The sequence below is a fragment of the Podarcis raffonei genome, chromosome W, assembly GCF_027172205.1.
Source record: "Podarcis raffonei isolate rPodRaf1 chromosome W, rPodRaf1.pri, whole genome shotgun sequence".
Lineage (NCBI taxonomy): Eukaryota > Metazoa > Chordata > Lepidosauria > Squamata > Lacertidae > Podarcis > Podarcis raffonei.
The window spans coordinates 29,792,153-29,809,767 of record NC_070620.1 but is presented as its reverse complement, the minus strand read 5'-3'; the positions used below and the strand labels follow the sequence as shown (position 1 = coordinate 29,809,767).

At 51.5% G+C, this 17,615-nt stretch overlaps 1 protein-coding gene across 1 annotated transcript in view; it reads left to right on the top strand.

Annotated features, from left to right (window-relative positions):
* LOC128406010 (probable helicase senataxin) overlaps nucleotides 1-17,615 on the top strand; it is a 183,090-nt gene that overhangs the window by 94,506 nt on the left and 70,969 nt on the right. The window contains 1 exon segment of the mRNA XM_053373059.1: nucleotides 5,955-6,122. Within this exon segment, the coding sequence (XP_053229034.1) occupies nucleotides 5,955-6,122 (168 nt within the window).

The window sequence follows — 17,615 nt, the reverse complement described above, 5'->3', positions numbered from 1 at the left end:
GCCTGGGGCGGGGTCTGAAGCCTCAAAAGGACTGCCCTGCTGCCCAGGAGGACTCCCCTGTGAGTGTCTGAGGGTCCTGCTCCTTCCTGCCACTTACCATCTGGCCTGGGGCGGGGCCTGAAGCCTCAAAGGACTGCTCTGCTGCCCAGGAGGACTCCCCTGTGAGTGTCTGAGGGCCCTGCTCTTGCCACTTACCATCTGGCCTGGGGCGGGGTCTGAAGCCTCAAAAGGACTGCCCTGCTGCCCAGGAGGACTCCCCTGTGAGTGTCTGAGGGTCCTGCTCCTTCCTGCCACTTACCATCTGGCCTGGGGTGGGGCCTGAAGCCTCAAAAGGACTGCTCTGCTGCCCAGGAGGACTCCCCTGTGAGTGTCTGAGGGCCCTGCTCTTGCCACTTACCATCTGGCCTGGGGTGGGGCCTGAAGCCTCAAAGGACTGCTCTGCTGCCCAGGAGGACTCCCCTGTGAGTGTCTGAGGGCCCTGCTCTTGCCACTTACCATCTGGCCTGGGGCGGGGCCTGAAGCCTCAAAAGGACTGCTCGGCTGCCCAGGAGGACTCCCCTGTGAGTGTCTGAGGGTCCTGTTCCTTCCTGCCACTTACCATCTGGCCTGGGGCGGGGCCTGAAGCCTCAAAAGGACTGCTCTGCTGCCCAGGAGGACTCCCCTGTGAGTGTCTGAGGGCCCTGCTCTTGCCACTTACCATCTGGCCTGGGGTGGGGCCTGAAGCCTCAAAAGGAATGCTCTGCTGCCCAGGAGGACTCCCCTGTGAATGTCTGAGGGCCCTGCTCTTGCCACTTACCATCTGGCCTGGGGCGGGGCCTGAAGCCTCACAAGGACTGCTCCTGCCACTATCTGGCCCAGGTGGGGCCTCACAGGGACGGTTGTTGCCACTGATGCTGCTACTGCCCAGGAGGACCCAGAGGGGTGCAGAGTTCTTTTTAACATGTTTTAAAATGTTCCTTTCCCTTTAGATTTTATATATGGGGGTGGGATGGATGTTTGGGTGGGCTTGGGAATTCGTTAGATTTTGATGAATTTGTAATTTTTGCAGTTTTTATTTGTATTGTTTTATTGTTTTCTGGGTTGTTTTGTTTTTTGTTTTTATTGTTTTAAGGTTTTATTGTTTTAGGCTGCGAAAGAATAACATTAATTGCCATCAATGGAGGCTACTATGAGGCTTGGGATTGCTACCGTGGAGGGGCGAGGGAGGTATGGCGGTGGGGGCAGATGTTATAGGCGAAGGGGATCGAGATATGGATATGCTCGTACCCCTTCCAATCTGCGCCTCATCCCGAGGTACGAGGGTAGGGCGAGCAAGGATTACTCACCTCCGTCACTGGTGCTGTGCAATGCCAGGTCTATAGGCAACAAAACCGCCACCCTGCGAGATTTCTTTATCTCGCAGGGGGTCGACCTGGCTTGTGTGACGGAGACCTGGGTGCGCGAAGGGGCAACAGTTACCTTACGAGAGATGGCGCCTCCGGGTTTCTCCGTCCTCCACCAGTCACGGACCGTGGGCCGGGGGGGAGGGGTGGCATTATTAATCCGGGAAGATTGTCCTTTCAGGGCTCTACCATCACCATCGATCCCCGGCATTGAATGTGTTGGCCTAGTGTGGGGCACCGAGGAGAGCTTGGCTGTCTGGCTGGTGTACCGGCCACCTAGCGCACCAGCAGCCACCCTGTCAGGCCTATTGGAGGCGGTGGCCGGCTGGGCCTTGGAGTTCCCTAACATATTGGTATTGGGGGACTTCAACATCCATGCTGATGCCACTCCCTCCTCACAGGCTCTGGACCTGGTGTCTTCCATGGCGACACTAGGGCTCTCCCAGTTTGTTTCGGGCCCCACACATCAAGCAGGCCACACGCTGGATTTGATCTTTGGTGTAGGTATAGATGTGATCATGTCTCCTTCGATGAAGGTGCCACGGTCTGATCACTACGCTCTGAAAGCCAGGATTGACTTTCCACCCCCACCCTGCTTAGGTGCCGAGCCGATTTGGGCTCGCCCGCAGAGGCTGATGGACCCTGATAGATTCCGCCAAGCCTTGCGGGACCTTGCTCCCCCTGGCGACTCATTGACTGAGCTTGTTGAGGGCTGGAATATCCAGCTCCTGGCAGCCATCGATGAGATCGCACCGAAGCGCCCTCTGCGACCCCGCAGAAACCGGGCTCCCTGGTTTACCGAGGAGCTCCGGAAAATGAAGCGGGACCTCAGACGGCTAGAGCGAGTATGGCGGGGTGCCCGTGATGGAGCCTCAAGAACAGCTTATAGGGCTTTTATGAAAACCTACGAGATGGCGGTGAAGGCTGCTAAGAAGTCTTACTTCTCGGCCTCCATTGCATCCGCTAGCTCTCGCCCGGCGCAATTATTTAGTATAATCAGGTCTTTAACGTCCCTTGAAGGACAGCCAAATTTAAATAACAATTTGACACACGGCTGTGAGGCATTTGCGAGCTTTTTTGCGGAGAAGGTCTTGTTGCTCCGCCATGACCTCCCTGCCAATTTGGATACAATAAAGGAACTGGAGGCCCCTCGACTGTCCTCGGGTCCAGTATTGGACCACTTTGACTGGATATCCCCAGCCGATGTGGACAGACTCCTCCGAGCTGGAAAGCCCACCACCTGTCCTCTTGACCCGTGCCCGTCTTGGCTGATTAGAGCGTGTCCAGACGAGGTGCGGGCCCTCCTGGGGGATATCATCAATTTGTCCCTTGGCACGGGGACATTCCCAGGGGAACTGAAGGAGGCAGTGGTGCGCCCGCTCTTAAAGAAAACATCATTAGATCCTTTAGATCTATCCAATTACCGCCCGGTTTCAAATCTTCCGTTCCTGGGTAAGGTGATTGAGAGAGGGGTTGCTGAACAGCTTGGTGGGTTTCTGGATGAAACATCGGCTCTGGATCCATTCCAGTCTGGCTTCCGCGCTGGTCATGGGACCGAGACAGCTCTGGTTGCCCTAACAGATGATCTTCGCAGACAGCTGGATCGAGGCGGGTCGGGGCTGCTGATTCTTCTAGATCTGTCAGCAGCTTTTGACATGGTCGATCATGAACTTCTGGACCACCGCCTTGCCGACGTGGGGATCCAGGGCACAGTCCTTCAATGGCTGCGCTCGTTTCTCTCTGGTCGGGGACAGAGGGTGGCGCTTGGGGGGGAATTGTCATCGCGCCACTCCTTGGTGTGTGGAGTACCTCAGGGTGCGATACTCTCCCCAATGCTTTTCAACATCTTTATGCGCCCCCTCGCCCAGCTTGTCCGGAGTTTTGGGCTGGGTTGCCATCAGTATGCCGATGACACCCAACTCTATCTGTTGATGGATGGCCATCCTGACTCGGCCCCAGACACACTGACCAGATGTCTGGAAGCTGTGGCTGGATGGTTACGTGGGAGCCGGTTGAAGCTAAATCCTTCGAAGACAGAGGTCCTGTGGCTGGGACGGGACGATATGGGATTGGGGGGGCAACTCCCATCTCTTGCGGGGGCGCAGTTAGTGCCAGCACCGTCCGTTAAGAGTTTGGGTGTAATCTTCGACACCTCCCTTTCCATGGAGGCGCAGATTGCAGCTATAACAAAGGCGGCATTTTTCCATCTCCGCCAAGCTAAGCAGTTGGCTCCTTACCTCTCTCACCCTGACCTAGCCACTGTGATCCACGCGACGGTCACCTCCAGACTGGATTATTGTAACTCGCTCTACGTGGGGCTGCCCTTAAGACTGACCCAGAAACTCCAGCGGGTGCAGAATGCTGCAGCGAGACTCCTTACGGGGTCTTCGCTGCGAGATCACATTCATCCGGTGCTATATCAACTGCACTGGCTCCCGGTGGAGTACAGGATCAGGTTTAAGGTGCTGGTTTTAACCTTTAAAGCCCTATACGGCCTAGGACCCTCGTACCTACGGGACCGCCTCTCCTGGTATGCCCCACAGAGAAACTTACGGTCTTCAAATAAAAACATCTTGAAGGTCCCAGGCCACAGAGAAGTTAGGCTGGCCTCAACTAGAGCCAGGGCTTTTTCGGCTGTGGCTCCAACCTGGTGGAACACTCTGTCACAAGAGACTAGGGCCCTGCGGGACTTGACATCTTTCCGCAGGGCCTGCAAGACAGAGCTATTCCGCCAGGCCTTTGGCCAGGGCACAGCCTGACTGCCTCCCTCGGCAATCTTCGCGGAGCTCTGGCCCAATGGTGGCCAGTGGCTTGAATTTAATTAATTTATAATGAATGATTTTAGAGTGTTGCTTGTGTTGTACTTTTGTATTGTTTTATTGTTGTTAGCCGCCCTGAGCCCAGCTTCGGCTGGGGAGGGCGGGATATAAATAAAATTTATTATTATTATTATTAGGATTCTCCTCACGGAAAAATCCTTGCTTGCGGCAGGATCGCGCTCCACCGGAAGTCCCTCCAGGCCTCTCTGACTGGCACTTGCAAGTCTGCCTAGGCCACACACACTGTCCCCAGTGTGCGTACATTCCTCTGTACGCAGGAGAACTGCGACATACATCCAGTGGAGCTGTATGCATGCTTAGCAGAGTTCTGCAAGAAGCGAGGCTGTGTAGGCGTGTGGCATCACGAAATTTATTAATTTACAGCAAATCAAAACAACAAAACATGACTGGTGTGAGCAGTGTCTCTCACACACGTCTTCTCTGTCCGAAAGCAGAGAACAAAGAGCAGAAAAATAAAAACACAGAGAACGGAAGTTCTCTTGTCTGAGTTTCTGTTCCCACACTTCCAGCAGTGTGGAATGTAAATAAGGATCACATGATCCAGCAATGCGAGAATGAATTAGAGACACCCAGGCCTTGCCCTTCACTGGCCTTGCTTTGCACCCTCCTTGAGTGGTGGTGGTGTTATCTGCCTGGTTGGGATGTGTCCTTGAGCTCTGATCAAGCCTCTTGCTTGCCTGAATTTGGGAGGAGAGTGGTGTCTTGAATGTGAAGAAAGGTAAAAGCCACCATGTTTGCGTTGCTCACTTTTGTCCCTGCCATGTGGCCCTCAGAATGTTGTTCTGGAAGGAATGTGGCCCTTGGACTGAAAAGGTCCCCCTGCCACTACCCAGTGCATAATTCCATCTACACCTTTTTTGTCTCCTGTTTGGCTGTATCTCACATGGATGTGAAATTTAGCTGCTTGGGAAATTCACTGAGTCCCACCTGTCTTTCCATAGCCAAAATTAAGCTTGAGCGCACATTACCTGTCTTAAGCCAACCTTCCCCCAGCCTGACACTCCCCAGGTGTTTGGGGCTACAACTCCCATCACCTCCAACCATTGGCCGTGCTGGCCAGGGCTGATGGGACTGGTAGTCCAAAACATCTGGTTGGCACAAAGCTGATGAACATCAGCAGCAGTCTTCCACAGTCTCCTCCTTCATCTTCATTTATTTATTCAATTTATATCCCACTCTTCCTCCTGAAAGTTGAACTTGGGCCTTAGGAGAGAATGACATTGTGATAACATTCCTGTGGCAATTTTCTGCAAAATGAGAGGTCCATTGAAGAGAGACTTCCAAATCCTTGGGGCTTTTGTACCTCTGAAGTGAGGACAGATAACGCAGGGTCAGTTTGCACAAAATGCTAAACCAAACCATGGCTTAGTGCAAACTTGCAGGTGCTCAAAGAGGAGATGGTGGCTAGTTTGATTCGCCTTGAGGTCCTGCTACTGTGAGCTAAACCATGGTTTGGCTTGCATGTGTCTTCTGGACTTGGACATGTGGTTCAAACTTTAAGAGAGGCAAACCACAGGCTTAAGTTTGGAAAACTTGCTGTAGCCCAAACCAAGACCTAGCTCACAGCAGTAGAATACTGTAAGCAAAGCCATCACAGTCTCCTGTTCTGCGAACCCACATGCTCACACTAAGCCATGTTTTGGCATTGTATTAGTGTGAACTAGGTCACAGAAATCTTGGAACGGTCCGTTCTGGTGAGAGATGCACCTTTGTCCTCTCCTTTGCCCCACAGTCTTCGTACATGAAGGAGCTTAATGAAGATCAAAGGACAGCTATTGAAACTGCTTACACCTTTGTGATGAAGCTGCCTTCATTGCCCAAAGTTTGCTTGATCCATGGGCCACCTGGGACTGGGAAATCTAAGACTATCCTTGGGCTCCTTTACCGAATCCTCAGCAAGGTAGGTCAGGTTGGTAACACCCTGCATGTGCTGGTCCTTGTAAGATGTGTGAGAATATCGAGAAGGCTGGACAACAAATGGCATTCCAGTAATAATAATAATAATAATAATAATAATAATAATAATAATAATTAATAATAATAATATAATTTATTTGTACCCTGCCTTCCATATGCAGCTTCCAGCGTATATAAAGACGTAGTAAAACATTAAGCCTTAAAAAGCTTCCCTATACAGGGCTGCCTTCAGATATCTACTGAAGGTAATATAGTTACTCATCTCCTTGACATCTGATGGGAGGGCGTTCCACGGGGCGCCACTACTGAGAAGGCTCTCTGTCTGGTTCCCTGTCACTTCACTTCTCGCAGTGGGAACCGCCAGAAGGCCCTCCGTGCTGCTTCTCTGTGTTCATGCTGGATGATGGGGGTGGAGACGCTCCTTCAGGTATACTGGGCCAAGGGTGTTTAGGGATTTAAAGGTCAGCACCAACACTTTGAATTGTATTGGGAAACATACTGAGAGCCAAGGTACATCTTTCAGGACCAGTGTTATATGGTCTCGGCAGCCACTCCCAGTCACCAGTCTAGCTGCTGCATTCTGGATTAGTTGTAGTTTCCAAGTCACCTTCAAAGGTAGTCCTACATAGAGCGCATTGCAGTAGTCCAAGCAGGAGATAACCAGACCATGTATAACTGGTGGGACAGTGCGCAGGCAGGTAGGGTCTCAGCCTGCGTACCAGGTGGAGCTGGTAGACAGCCGCCCTGGACATAGAATTAACCTGGGACTCCATGGACAGCTGTGAGTCCAAAATGACTCCCAGGCTGCGCACCTGGTCCTTCAGGGGCACAGTTGCCCCATTCAGGAACAGGCTGTTGTGTGTCACATGCCTGTTTACTTTTAGCACTCGCTGGGAACTTCCGTTTGCATATAGCTTTTGCTTTGCTGTTTTGCTGGACACGAAGGGATGCAGACATGTTTTCCTTTGTTCCTGAACTATGCTGAATAAATGCTGTACATTATGCTTGCACATCTCTCTGTCTGCCTCTTCTGCTGTGAGGTGATTTACACACTCTGCTGACAGAGCGTGCATGGGTCTCTAAACGTATCTGAGGCTTGTGTCACTGTTTGATGCTGTTCCAAGGGAGACCGGCTGCCAGCTGGTGGCTGGAGTCAGCTGGGGGCCTGTCTGATGCCTGCCTGATGCCCCCGACTCCTGGCAGTATCCCAACAAAAGGGTTTCGGGCCTAGATCCATGGTGCTTACAGGAGAGTAAGACTGCTGATGGCTCCCAGCAGAGACAGAGGTATGTGAAGCTGATTGTCCCGGCCACAGCTAGAAGGCTTTTGAAGTCTGTGCCAAGAACCAATTAGGCCGGAGAGAGAAGCACGCTATGTCTGATTTACGACGTGCTTAAGATAAGGCTGATTGTAAATTGTATCCAGTTCCAAGGCTTGCATGAAGAGCAGGAATGGATCTTTTACAAGCCTCAGATGGGGTTCCGTGCCCAAAGCTTAATGGCCACAGTTATCAGACCTGGGCAAGGTACTGCAAGGGCCAGTTGAGAAGGCTTGGTGTGTGGCACACTGTTTCTGAGGACCCCCAAGCACCTCTGATTGATGTACAAGATTGTACAAGATTCAAGAGCCATGGGGGTAATTCTGCTCTCAGTAGCTCCAGAAGAGTTAAAACAAATTTTTTTTTCCTTCCAGTAGCACCTTAAAGACCAACTAAGTTAGTTCTTGGTATGAGCTTTCGTGTGCATGCACACTTCTTCAGATACACTGAAACAGAAGTTGCCAGAAGTTGCACACGAAAGCTCATACCAAGAACTAACTTAGTTGGTCTTTAAGGTGCTACTGGAAGGGAAAAAAAATTTTGTTTTGACTATGGCAGACCAACACGGCTACCTATCTGTATCCAGAAGAGTTAATTACCCTGGCTGGCAAGACCAGCTCGCGTGAGATGTGGGAGGGGCTTCAGGCCTCACATCTCCAACAAGAAGCTAGGTCTGTGTTGCTTTACTTCAAAAAGCTGCACAAGAAGTGCTTGGAGCCGGGGGGGGGGGGAACCTCAGAAGTCATGTCCTAGAGTTACAGAAACTCAGACAGGAATTGACTCAAAGAGGTTTCAACATGCCAGAATCTCTGTTTGCAATCCTTATCCTGGATTCTTTAGATGTGAGCTGCCGCGCTGTGGCGAGCCAGCTGGCAACTCTTCCTGTGCAGGAGCTCACTGCTTCAAAAGTTTTGGTGACCTTGCAAAACGAATATGATTGGAGGAATGCAGCTGAACCAGCTTGTGTGCTTCAGGGGGAGCAGTGTGGCACAGCATTCCAGCCTCCAGGGGGAGCCAAGGCGTTGGCAGCTGTGAAGTGCTGCAACTGTGGAAATCAAGGTCACATTCAGTGTCATTGCCCAAAGGCTGGAGGGAAACAAAAGAAGAAGCCTGCAGATGGCCAGAAGCAGGGGGGCAAGAAACCCAAGCTGGTGAAAAACAAGGCTTTGTTTGCTGGAACTGCTTCTCCAAAGGCCAAAGGCAGATTGGTTGTGGATTCAGGAGCGTTGACGCACGTAGCGAAGGATCGGCATCTGTTTATTTCCTTCACACCTCAGGATGGGGAAATTCAGCAGGCTGATGGTAAGACTCTGAGAGTTGCAGGAGTCGGGAGAGTGAAACTGGCAAGTCTGCATACAATCATCAGCAAAGTACTTTTTGTTCCAGATTCTGCAGACAATTTGCTCAGCATCCCACAGCTGACTGAGCAAGACTTTGAGATTTCTTTCAAGAAGGGCATCTGTGTCATCAGGAAGGGCAAAGAGGACATTTTGCATGCAAAGTTTGTTGATGGCTTGTTCTTGATAACTTATGATGACAAAGCTGTTGGTGTGTCTAATGTTGAATCTTGTTGTGTTGCACAAACTAACAAAGTTCTTCATGCAGGATGATAACTTATGATGACGAGGCGCACCGAAGATTTGGTCAAATGTCTTGGCAGGCACTGGCCAAAATGCCTGGGTTGGTTCAGGGTGTGAACATCAAGCCCTGTAAGTTTCACATGAAATGTGTATCTTGTGCAGAGAACAAGGTGAAGGTTGCTCCAAAAGGCAAGGTGTCTAGCAGACAGGCTTCCAAACCCTACCAGCTAGTCCACACAGACCCGGTTGGTCCACTTGCTCCCTCTTTGGGTGGAGCAAGGTACTTCATGGTTTTAATTGATTCTTTTTCTAGGTACATTCATGTGTTTATGCTCCAGCAGAAGTCAGAAGTGTTTCCTAGGTTCAAGGCGTTCTGTGCTTGGTTGGAGAATGCTCACAGTAAACGCATTGGCTGTTTGTTTACTGATCGAGGCGGTGAATTCACTTCTCAGCAGTTTGAAGCTTTCCTGACTGAGAAGGGACTCCAGCACGACCTCTCAAGTCCCAGATCTCCATGGGAGAATGGACTTTGCGAGTGGGCAAACCAAACTTTGCTGCAAGGCCTAAAAACCTTGTTGCATGATGCCAATCTCCCTGAGAAATATTGGGCGGAGTCTTTGAATAGTTTTGTTTATACGTATAATAGGAGACTGTCATCGCCTATTGGTTGTGCTCCCTATGAGAAGATGTTTGGTAAGAAACCTTACGTCAAGCACATGAGAATCTTTGGTTCTGACGTGTGGGTCCGCACCCCACAGAGCAGCAAGCTTGGGAAGCGTGGGGCACATAGTTTGTTCATGGGGTACGAAAAAGGTGCATACAGGGTATTCATGACTGACTCCAAGACCATTAGGGTCACAAAGAGTGTTGAGTACAATCCCAAATGGGGGGGAGGAATGTGGGAATTTTTCAGAGTCACTCAGAGGAGGATGAAGATGATGAGGTAGAAGAGGAAGCTGAGGATGATGATCAGAATTCGGATTCCGGCTCAGTGAGCAGCGCTGGTGCTGCTGTCAGCGACAGTGATGACGCAGCAGACTACAAGAGCGCAAAGGCCTCAGTCAGACCATCTGATGCGTCTGACATTGGACTGGAAGAACCACTGTTCACCATTGGCCACTTTTCTCCTAAGAAGGAGGAGATGAGTGCAGAAGACTTGCGTCTAGCACGCAGATCTGAAAGGGCCACAAAAGGCAAACCTCCAAAGAGATTTGCTGATGAGTTTGCTAAGACAGCAACTGCTGTTCTTGGTAGCTCAGAAAAGGTGTGGGAACCTTCAAGCTTCAAAGAGGTCCAGGAGTTAACCTCGAAGGATGCTGAACCATGGCTTAATGCCATGAAGGCTGAAGTTGATTCCTTGAATAGGAACCAAACCTGGGAGCTGGTGCCAACAGTCCCAGGAATGAGGCTGGTTGGCAGCAAATGGGTCTTCAAGGCCAAGACAGACCAGAATGGCAAGGTTGTCAGGCACAAAGCCAGACTGGTCGCCAGAGGTTTTTCACAGATACCAGGACAGGAATACCACGAGACCTACTCACCCACCGTCAAGTATGAGAGCATTAGACTACAGTGGTACCTCGCAAGACGAATGCCTCGCAAGACAGAAAAGTCGCAAGACGAAAGGGTTTTCCGTTTTTGAGTTGCTTCGCAAGACGATTTTCCCTATGGGCTTGCTTCGCAAGACGGAAACGTCTTGCAAGTTTGTTTCCTTTTTCGTAAAACCGTTAATACAGTTGCGACTTGACTTCGAGGAGCAACTCATAGCACGCAGTGTGCATCTCCGTAGGGGCAAGAATGCGTGAAGGCGGGTTCTGAGGAAGAGGGAGCTTTGTTTCGGCGAAAAATAGCAAGGCGCTCACACTTCCCTCCCCACAACTCCCAGTTAGGGAGGCCAGGCTCCGGGGCTCTTCAGACGGGGCTCCTTCCTTCTCCCCCCCCAGCGCCCCGGCAGTGACAAGAGCGCCTGCCCAGGCCCTCCGGCACTCGCCCTGCGAGGGGCGCCCCCTACCTGCATCTCTGCGCTTTCCAACCCCGCGACGTCGACGGCTGTGGCAAGTTTGCCTCTCGGTGTGTGTGCGCGCGAGTGTGTGTTCTCCTCGCCCCGCTCGAGTTAGTCCCGGCGCAGCGCAGGCAGCAGGTGAGTCACCCTTTGGCAGCGCGGAAGGCGCCGGGCCAGGCAAGGTCAGCTTCGGAGCCACCGGGGACGTGCCCCCGCGCTCCTCTCCAACGGGCTGGATGCGCCCCTCTCCGCTCGCGCGCTTTTGGCTGGCTGGCCGGCTGCAGCAGCAACAGGAGCAATAGGCATCCACCATCGCTGACGCTCCCTCCCTCCCTCCTGCCCGCGGCGGGCAGCTGGCTGGCTGGGGCTGGATGCGCCCCTCTCCGCTCGCGCGCTTCTGGCTGGCCGGCTGCAGCAGCAACAGGGGCAATAGGCATCCACCGTCGCTGACGCTCCCTCCCTCCCTCCTTCCCGCGGCGGGCGGCTGGCTGGCTGGGGCTGGATGCGCCCCTCTCCCCTCGCGTGCTTCTGGCTGGCTGGCCGGCTGCAGCAGCAACAGGGGCAATAGGTATCCACCGTCGCTGACGCTCCCTCCCTCCCTCCTGCCCGCAGCGGGCAAACAACTTTTAGACCGGTAGGAGTTTTGACTACCATGGCGACAGCAGCAGCAGCAGCAAGACGGCGCCGACTGTAGTGCAAAGGGTCGGAGCAAGGCGAGCCGAACCGATCCCGGGGGCTCAGGCAGCAACCTCCACCCCACCTCCCCCCACGCCCCACGCCCGCCTCTCTCCCTCCCTCCCAAGCACGCCCCTTTTTTGAGGTTTTTGAAGACTTTGGTGATTTTTGAAGCTTTTCCAAAACTTTCCTGACACCGTGCTTCGCAAGACGAAAAAACTCGCAAGACGGAAAAACTCGCGGAACGAATTACCGTATTTTTCGCACTATAGGACGCACCTTTCCCCCTCCAAAAATGAAGGGGAAATGTGTGTGCATCCTATGGTGCGAATGCAGGCTTTCGCTGAAGCCTGGAGAGCGAGAGGGGTCGGTGCGCACCGACCCCTCTCGCTCTCCAGGCTTCAGGAGAGCCCCACCGCCAGCCCCACAAGCTCGGGGGACAGCGGGGAGGCGGAACGCCGCCATCCCGCTGTCCCCCGACTTGGTTAGAAGGCTGGCGGGGGGAGAAGTCTGCTCCTCCCCGTCGCCAGCCCCGCAAACTCGGGGGACAGCGGGAGAGGCGCAGCGCGCCCTTCCTGCTGTCCCCCGACTTGGCTAGAAGGCTGGCGACGGGGAGAAGCCTGCTCCTCCCCGTCGCCAGCCGCGTAAACTCGGGAGACAGCGGGAGAGGCGCAGCGCGCCCTTCCCGCTGTCCCCCGACTTGGCTAGAAGGCTGGCGGGGGGGAGAAGCCTGCTCCTCCCCGTCGCCAGCCCCGCAAACTCGGGGGACAGCGGGAGAGGCGCAGTGCGCCCTTCCCGCTGTCCCCCGACTTGGCTAGAAGGCTGGCGGGGGGGAGAAGCCTGCTCCTCCCCGTCGCCAGCCCCGCAAACTCGGGAGACAGCGGGAGAGGCGCAGTGCGCCCTTCCTGCTGTCCCCCGACTTGGCTAGAAGGCTGGCGACGGGGAGAAGCCTGCTCCTCCCCATCGCCAGCCCCGCAAACTCGGGAGATAGCTGGAGAGGCGCAGCGCACCCTTCCTGCTGTCCCCCGACTTGGCTAGAAGGCTGGCGATGGGGAGAAGCCTGCTCCTCCCCGTCGCCAGCCCCGCAAACTCGGGGGACAGCGGGAGAGGCGCAGCGCGCCATCCCGCTGTCTCCCGACATGGTTTGGAGGCTGGCGGAGGGCTTCCTCCTCCCCCAGCCCCGCAAGCTCCCAGAGCGATGCCAAAGCTGCGCGCAGCTTCGGCATGGCTCTGGGTCCCGTTCTGGGGGAGGGGGAAGCTCGGGCTTCCCCCACCCCAGCCCCGCACCTGGCGGGGGGGGATAATTTTTTTCCCCTTTATTTCCCCCCCCCAAATCTAGGTGCGTCCTATGGACCGGTGCGTCCTATAGTGCGAAAAATACGGTAATTTCGTCTTGCAAGGCACCACTGTAATGCTCAAGATTGTTGCAGAGGAGAAACTGCACGTTTCTCATCACGATGTGAACACAGCTTTTTTTGTACGGGATTTTGGGGGAGGAGCTGTATATGCTTCTACCTGATAGAGTGCAGGTACAGAAGGGAATGGTCTGTAAACTACGGAAGTCCCTATATGGCCTCAAGCAGAGTGCCAGGTGTTGTGACACAAAACTCACTGAGACATTGCTTTCTCTAGGTTTTCACCAAGGCATGTGTGTTTGTCAAAGAGGAGGGGCAAAACAAACGGTATTGTTTATGTTTTTTTGATGATCTTCTTTTGTTTTGGAAGAATCAGGCTTTGTACCAAAGCACCCTAGCTCAGCTGAAGGAGCACTTTGACATGAAGGATCTTGGTGAGGTATCCAACTATCTTTCTCTGCAGGTGGAGAAGGACCAAGCAGGTAATTTTCTGGTACACCAAACACAGAAAATTGCTGGTGTATTAACCAGGCTGAATTTGGTTGATGCAAACCCAGCAGAAACACTGGTGGTGACAGTCCCCCAGCCCCCCTGAAACGGTACTTCTGTCTTGTCAGGATTCAATCTCAATCTGTTAGCCAACATCCATCCTCCAACCGCCTCCAGACACTCACACAAGACATTCACCCCCTTCACTGGTTCTGGTTCTCTAGCTGTCTCAGTGATTGTTTCATCGCCCTCAGCTCTGGAGAACATCACGGGGCTGTCTGGGCTCCATTCAGTTGGAGCGCTTTGGAGCCAGACAGTCGATAGCCCTGGTTAACTCTGCAGTCCACAAGGGAATCCGCTGAAAGGCCATCAACATGGGATAAAACATTCCCTACCACTCTCTGGAAACCATTTTGTGAGGAGTGTGTGTGGTTGCTCACGAAGATAACAGCCAGGACTCCCACCTGTCTTTTACAGGTTTTATTGAGTGCAAAACTATGTACAGTCCAGAGGTCCAAAATCAATGTCTGCCTCAATCACTAGCAGATTCCGGAAGTGCCTTTTTCCTGTTTGCCCTCCAGCATAAAAGCCCTCTCCCCCTCTTTTCCTTACGTGTAATTCCCTTGCAAAAACTATGCGACAGAAGAGGCACTTCCAACTCCCTGGGAGCGGTGTCGTGGCTCATCTCAGCCTGACTGAGCCTTTGCATCCTCCCCCCCCCCTTTCTCTTGCCATCCGTTTCTCCTAAAGGCTCGCTTTCACCAGACTCTGACAAGGTGCAGCTGCTCAACAAAGGAGGAGGCTGTCTGTACGTTCCTGTCTCTCTTCCCTCCCTTGAAGGCAGACCCCTGACACATTTGGATCCATTAAGTGGCGGGGGCGGACCATCCGAATCGGTCCCACCTCCCTGCAGAGGGGAAGGGTCGCGGAAAAGTGATGGATTGCAGACTTCCGGGGTGGTGCCATCGGCAATGGCGGACTCCCTCTGAACTGGAGGGACTAGCTCCGCGCAAAACGGGTCTTTCCCGCTACGGCGAAGCGGGGACCCTTTAAAAATCACAGGCGGATGAAGCCTGTGACCATGGGACTCGGCGGGCACCTTTAGCGCCCCCCCCAACCTGCAAAGGAACCCACTAACGGGCTCCGAAGCGAAGAGGGGGAAGTGGCGCGGTGCTGTGAGTCAACTGCTATTTCCGTGGAGCGAAGCTGCATAGCCGTTGCCGGAGAGCGCTGCCTTCTTCTTGGGACAATTTGGCTTCTAAAATAATCACCCGTGAGTACTTGAACTTGGAACAATTGGACTTTAAATAAGGACTCGCGAGCAGAAAGGAATCGGTCTTAAAATTTATTTCAATTTGGTACTGAGACGGGAAGGTCTAAACAGGAAGTCAGCCTTCCGTTTCTTTGTAGATTGAATAAAGCAAAGACAACGTAAACTAGAGCTCAGAAAATCATCTCTAAAGGATTGGCTTTTATCATCTAAAATTGTTGAACCCCCCTTCGGTAGCCGGAGAACCTGCAGAAGTGAGTTTAAAGTAAAGTAACTTTCCATCGTCCTGATCCTGGAGCGGGGTGTCAGGACTGACGTTTGAAGCTCATTGACCAGAGACAAAAAAAATTTGACAGATAGCCAAAAGAAGAGAAACATAGTGATTCCATTGTTTCCTTCCGCATTTTAAAGGAACAAATATCGACAAAATATCTCAAAAAAAAGAAACTTTGTTGCTAGATTTGTCCTCAAAAGAAAGAACAAATAGAAGTTTCCCCCCTAGAGGGAGACTGTGAAACTGTAACTAATTCCAGGGAGCTTACAGCTGTCATAGATTACAATCGTGGGAATAGACTTGTGACCTTGTAGGACAATGTATTCAGAAGCTCTGTTGTGCGCTTTTTATAAAACAAATGCCCTACTGGAACAATTACATGAGAAGACGAATTTGATGTCTGACTCGATCAGAAATTTTAAACAGGTAGTGGGAAATTTTAAACAGGCAGTGGGAAATTTGGATCAGGCAGTGGGGAAATATATGGAGCCCACCCAGGAATTAAATCAGGAGTGTGTCCTGACAGAACAGCTGAGAGAAGAGGATGCTGCTGAATCCTGGGCGCCAGAGATGGAGGGAGCTGCGGACCTGCAGGAACATGAGCCTTTGGACTTGACAAATGAACTTGGAAAAAAACAGACTTGGGAAGATAAAGCTTGGACTGGCTTGGAAATGGGGGGATGTTTGGACTTCCCGAGTCTGGCAATGGGCCGTGAGAGGTTTGGAGCTGTGGGGGCTCTCAATTTTGGAAGGATTTTGAAACACGTTTTTAAATACCACACGGAGTTTAGTTTGGACTATAGAAAAGGGGCTGATTTGTTGAAAAGGGTCAAAAACATCACTGAGTTGGAGTTCCCACGAGTGAAAGGAGAATATGAAGAAGAGCCGCGGAAGGGACATGGAAGAGACTTAAGGGCCTCGGATATAAGGTTACCAGGTTAATGCGCCAGATCAATGAGATAAAAAGGACTGACAAAACCCGGGACCAGGAGGAAGGGACGCTGGATGAAGATTGGATTGTCTTTATTTCTTTTTTTTTGTTACTAGGATTGTTTTATAAAATTGATGAATGTTAGAAGGATGTTGAAATGAAATGGCTTGGCCCTAGCAAAAATGTTTAAAGAATTAGGAAAGAATATTATGGTTATCAGAAGTTGGTAAAAATAAGACTTAAGCTTTAAGTTTGAAGGTTTTCTACAAGATAAGATGATAATAGATTAAGGTAATGTAATGAAAGATTAGGATAAATAAAGAGGGAAAGGATTTGCTGAATTAATAAATTGAATTGGAATACAAAGGAGGGAGGTGTGAGGAGGTCCGGGAAATAAGCAAAGGAAAGATAAGCAAAGGAAAGATGGAATTGTTTTTAACTATTTTTATTTTTTTATTTTTATTTTTTCCTTTTTTCATTTTGTAACACTTTAAAAACCTTAATAAATATCTTTTTTTAAAAAAAAAGGAAAAGTGATGGATCGCAGAAAAGTGAAGGATCGCAGGAAGTGATCCGACCATGGCACTTCTTTTGTTTTTGCTTTTACTTAGTGTTGGGATTCAACTGCTGGAAGTTGCCCTGGGGCCGCCTGCAAGCCCCTGAAACTCCGAGCGTCCTCCAATGTGTGCAGCACTGAAAAAGGCATCTCCCTTCTTCTCCAGGGTGCTCCAGCAACATAAATCAGCTTGATTTATGCACACTATACTTCTAGCGTTACGCAGCAACAAGCGTGGGACTTTGTAGATCTAAGCTACTATTTATTTACACTCTATATACAGACTGTTAGGATCGTCCTACTCACGTGTAGGACACTGGCAGAGACACATGCCTGACTGGCATGTTCTCTCCCTCCTGGTCAGTCGTTCGGGAGCTTCAAAAGCTTTCTTCAGCCCAAACATCACAGTGGCTGATACCAAGAAGCATCAGCACACTTAGGGATCCTACAGAGTATTTGCAGTTTGCGTAACGGAACTCAGTAGCACAGCATTTTGGCTAATCTACTTTTATTTACATATAATACTTCCTCTTTCTCATCAGACAGCAAAAAGAAAAAGAACAAAGGACAATAGTCCCACTTCACGGAACACAGTAACCTAAACATCCTGTCTCCGTCACTTCCCATACTGTGGAATGAAAACATACACCATCATGTGATAGACAACAATCCCATGACTGCAGACACGGAGCAAGAATCCTAACATCCTCCCCCGATGCATGAGCAGTGTTGTAGTCATCAGTGTAACTGCAACAACCATACAGATGTCATACACACAGTATACCCCTGTACCATCCGTTCCACCCTTGGAACTACATGCAACTGGATTGGCCTTGGGCCTTACCATCTTGCACTTCTGACTAGTCTTGGCATCATAGTTCTCCTGACTATCAAGAAGTTTCTGTGCCGGCCCCCGGGGGGTCCACACGCTTCCTCTGGGCGACTCTGTTTTCCCGGGGCTCCTCCGATTTCAGCAGAGTGTAAACACAGCGGAACAGAAGCAGGGTTGCCGTGTGTGTGCAATAAATC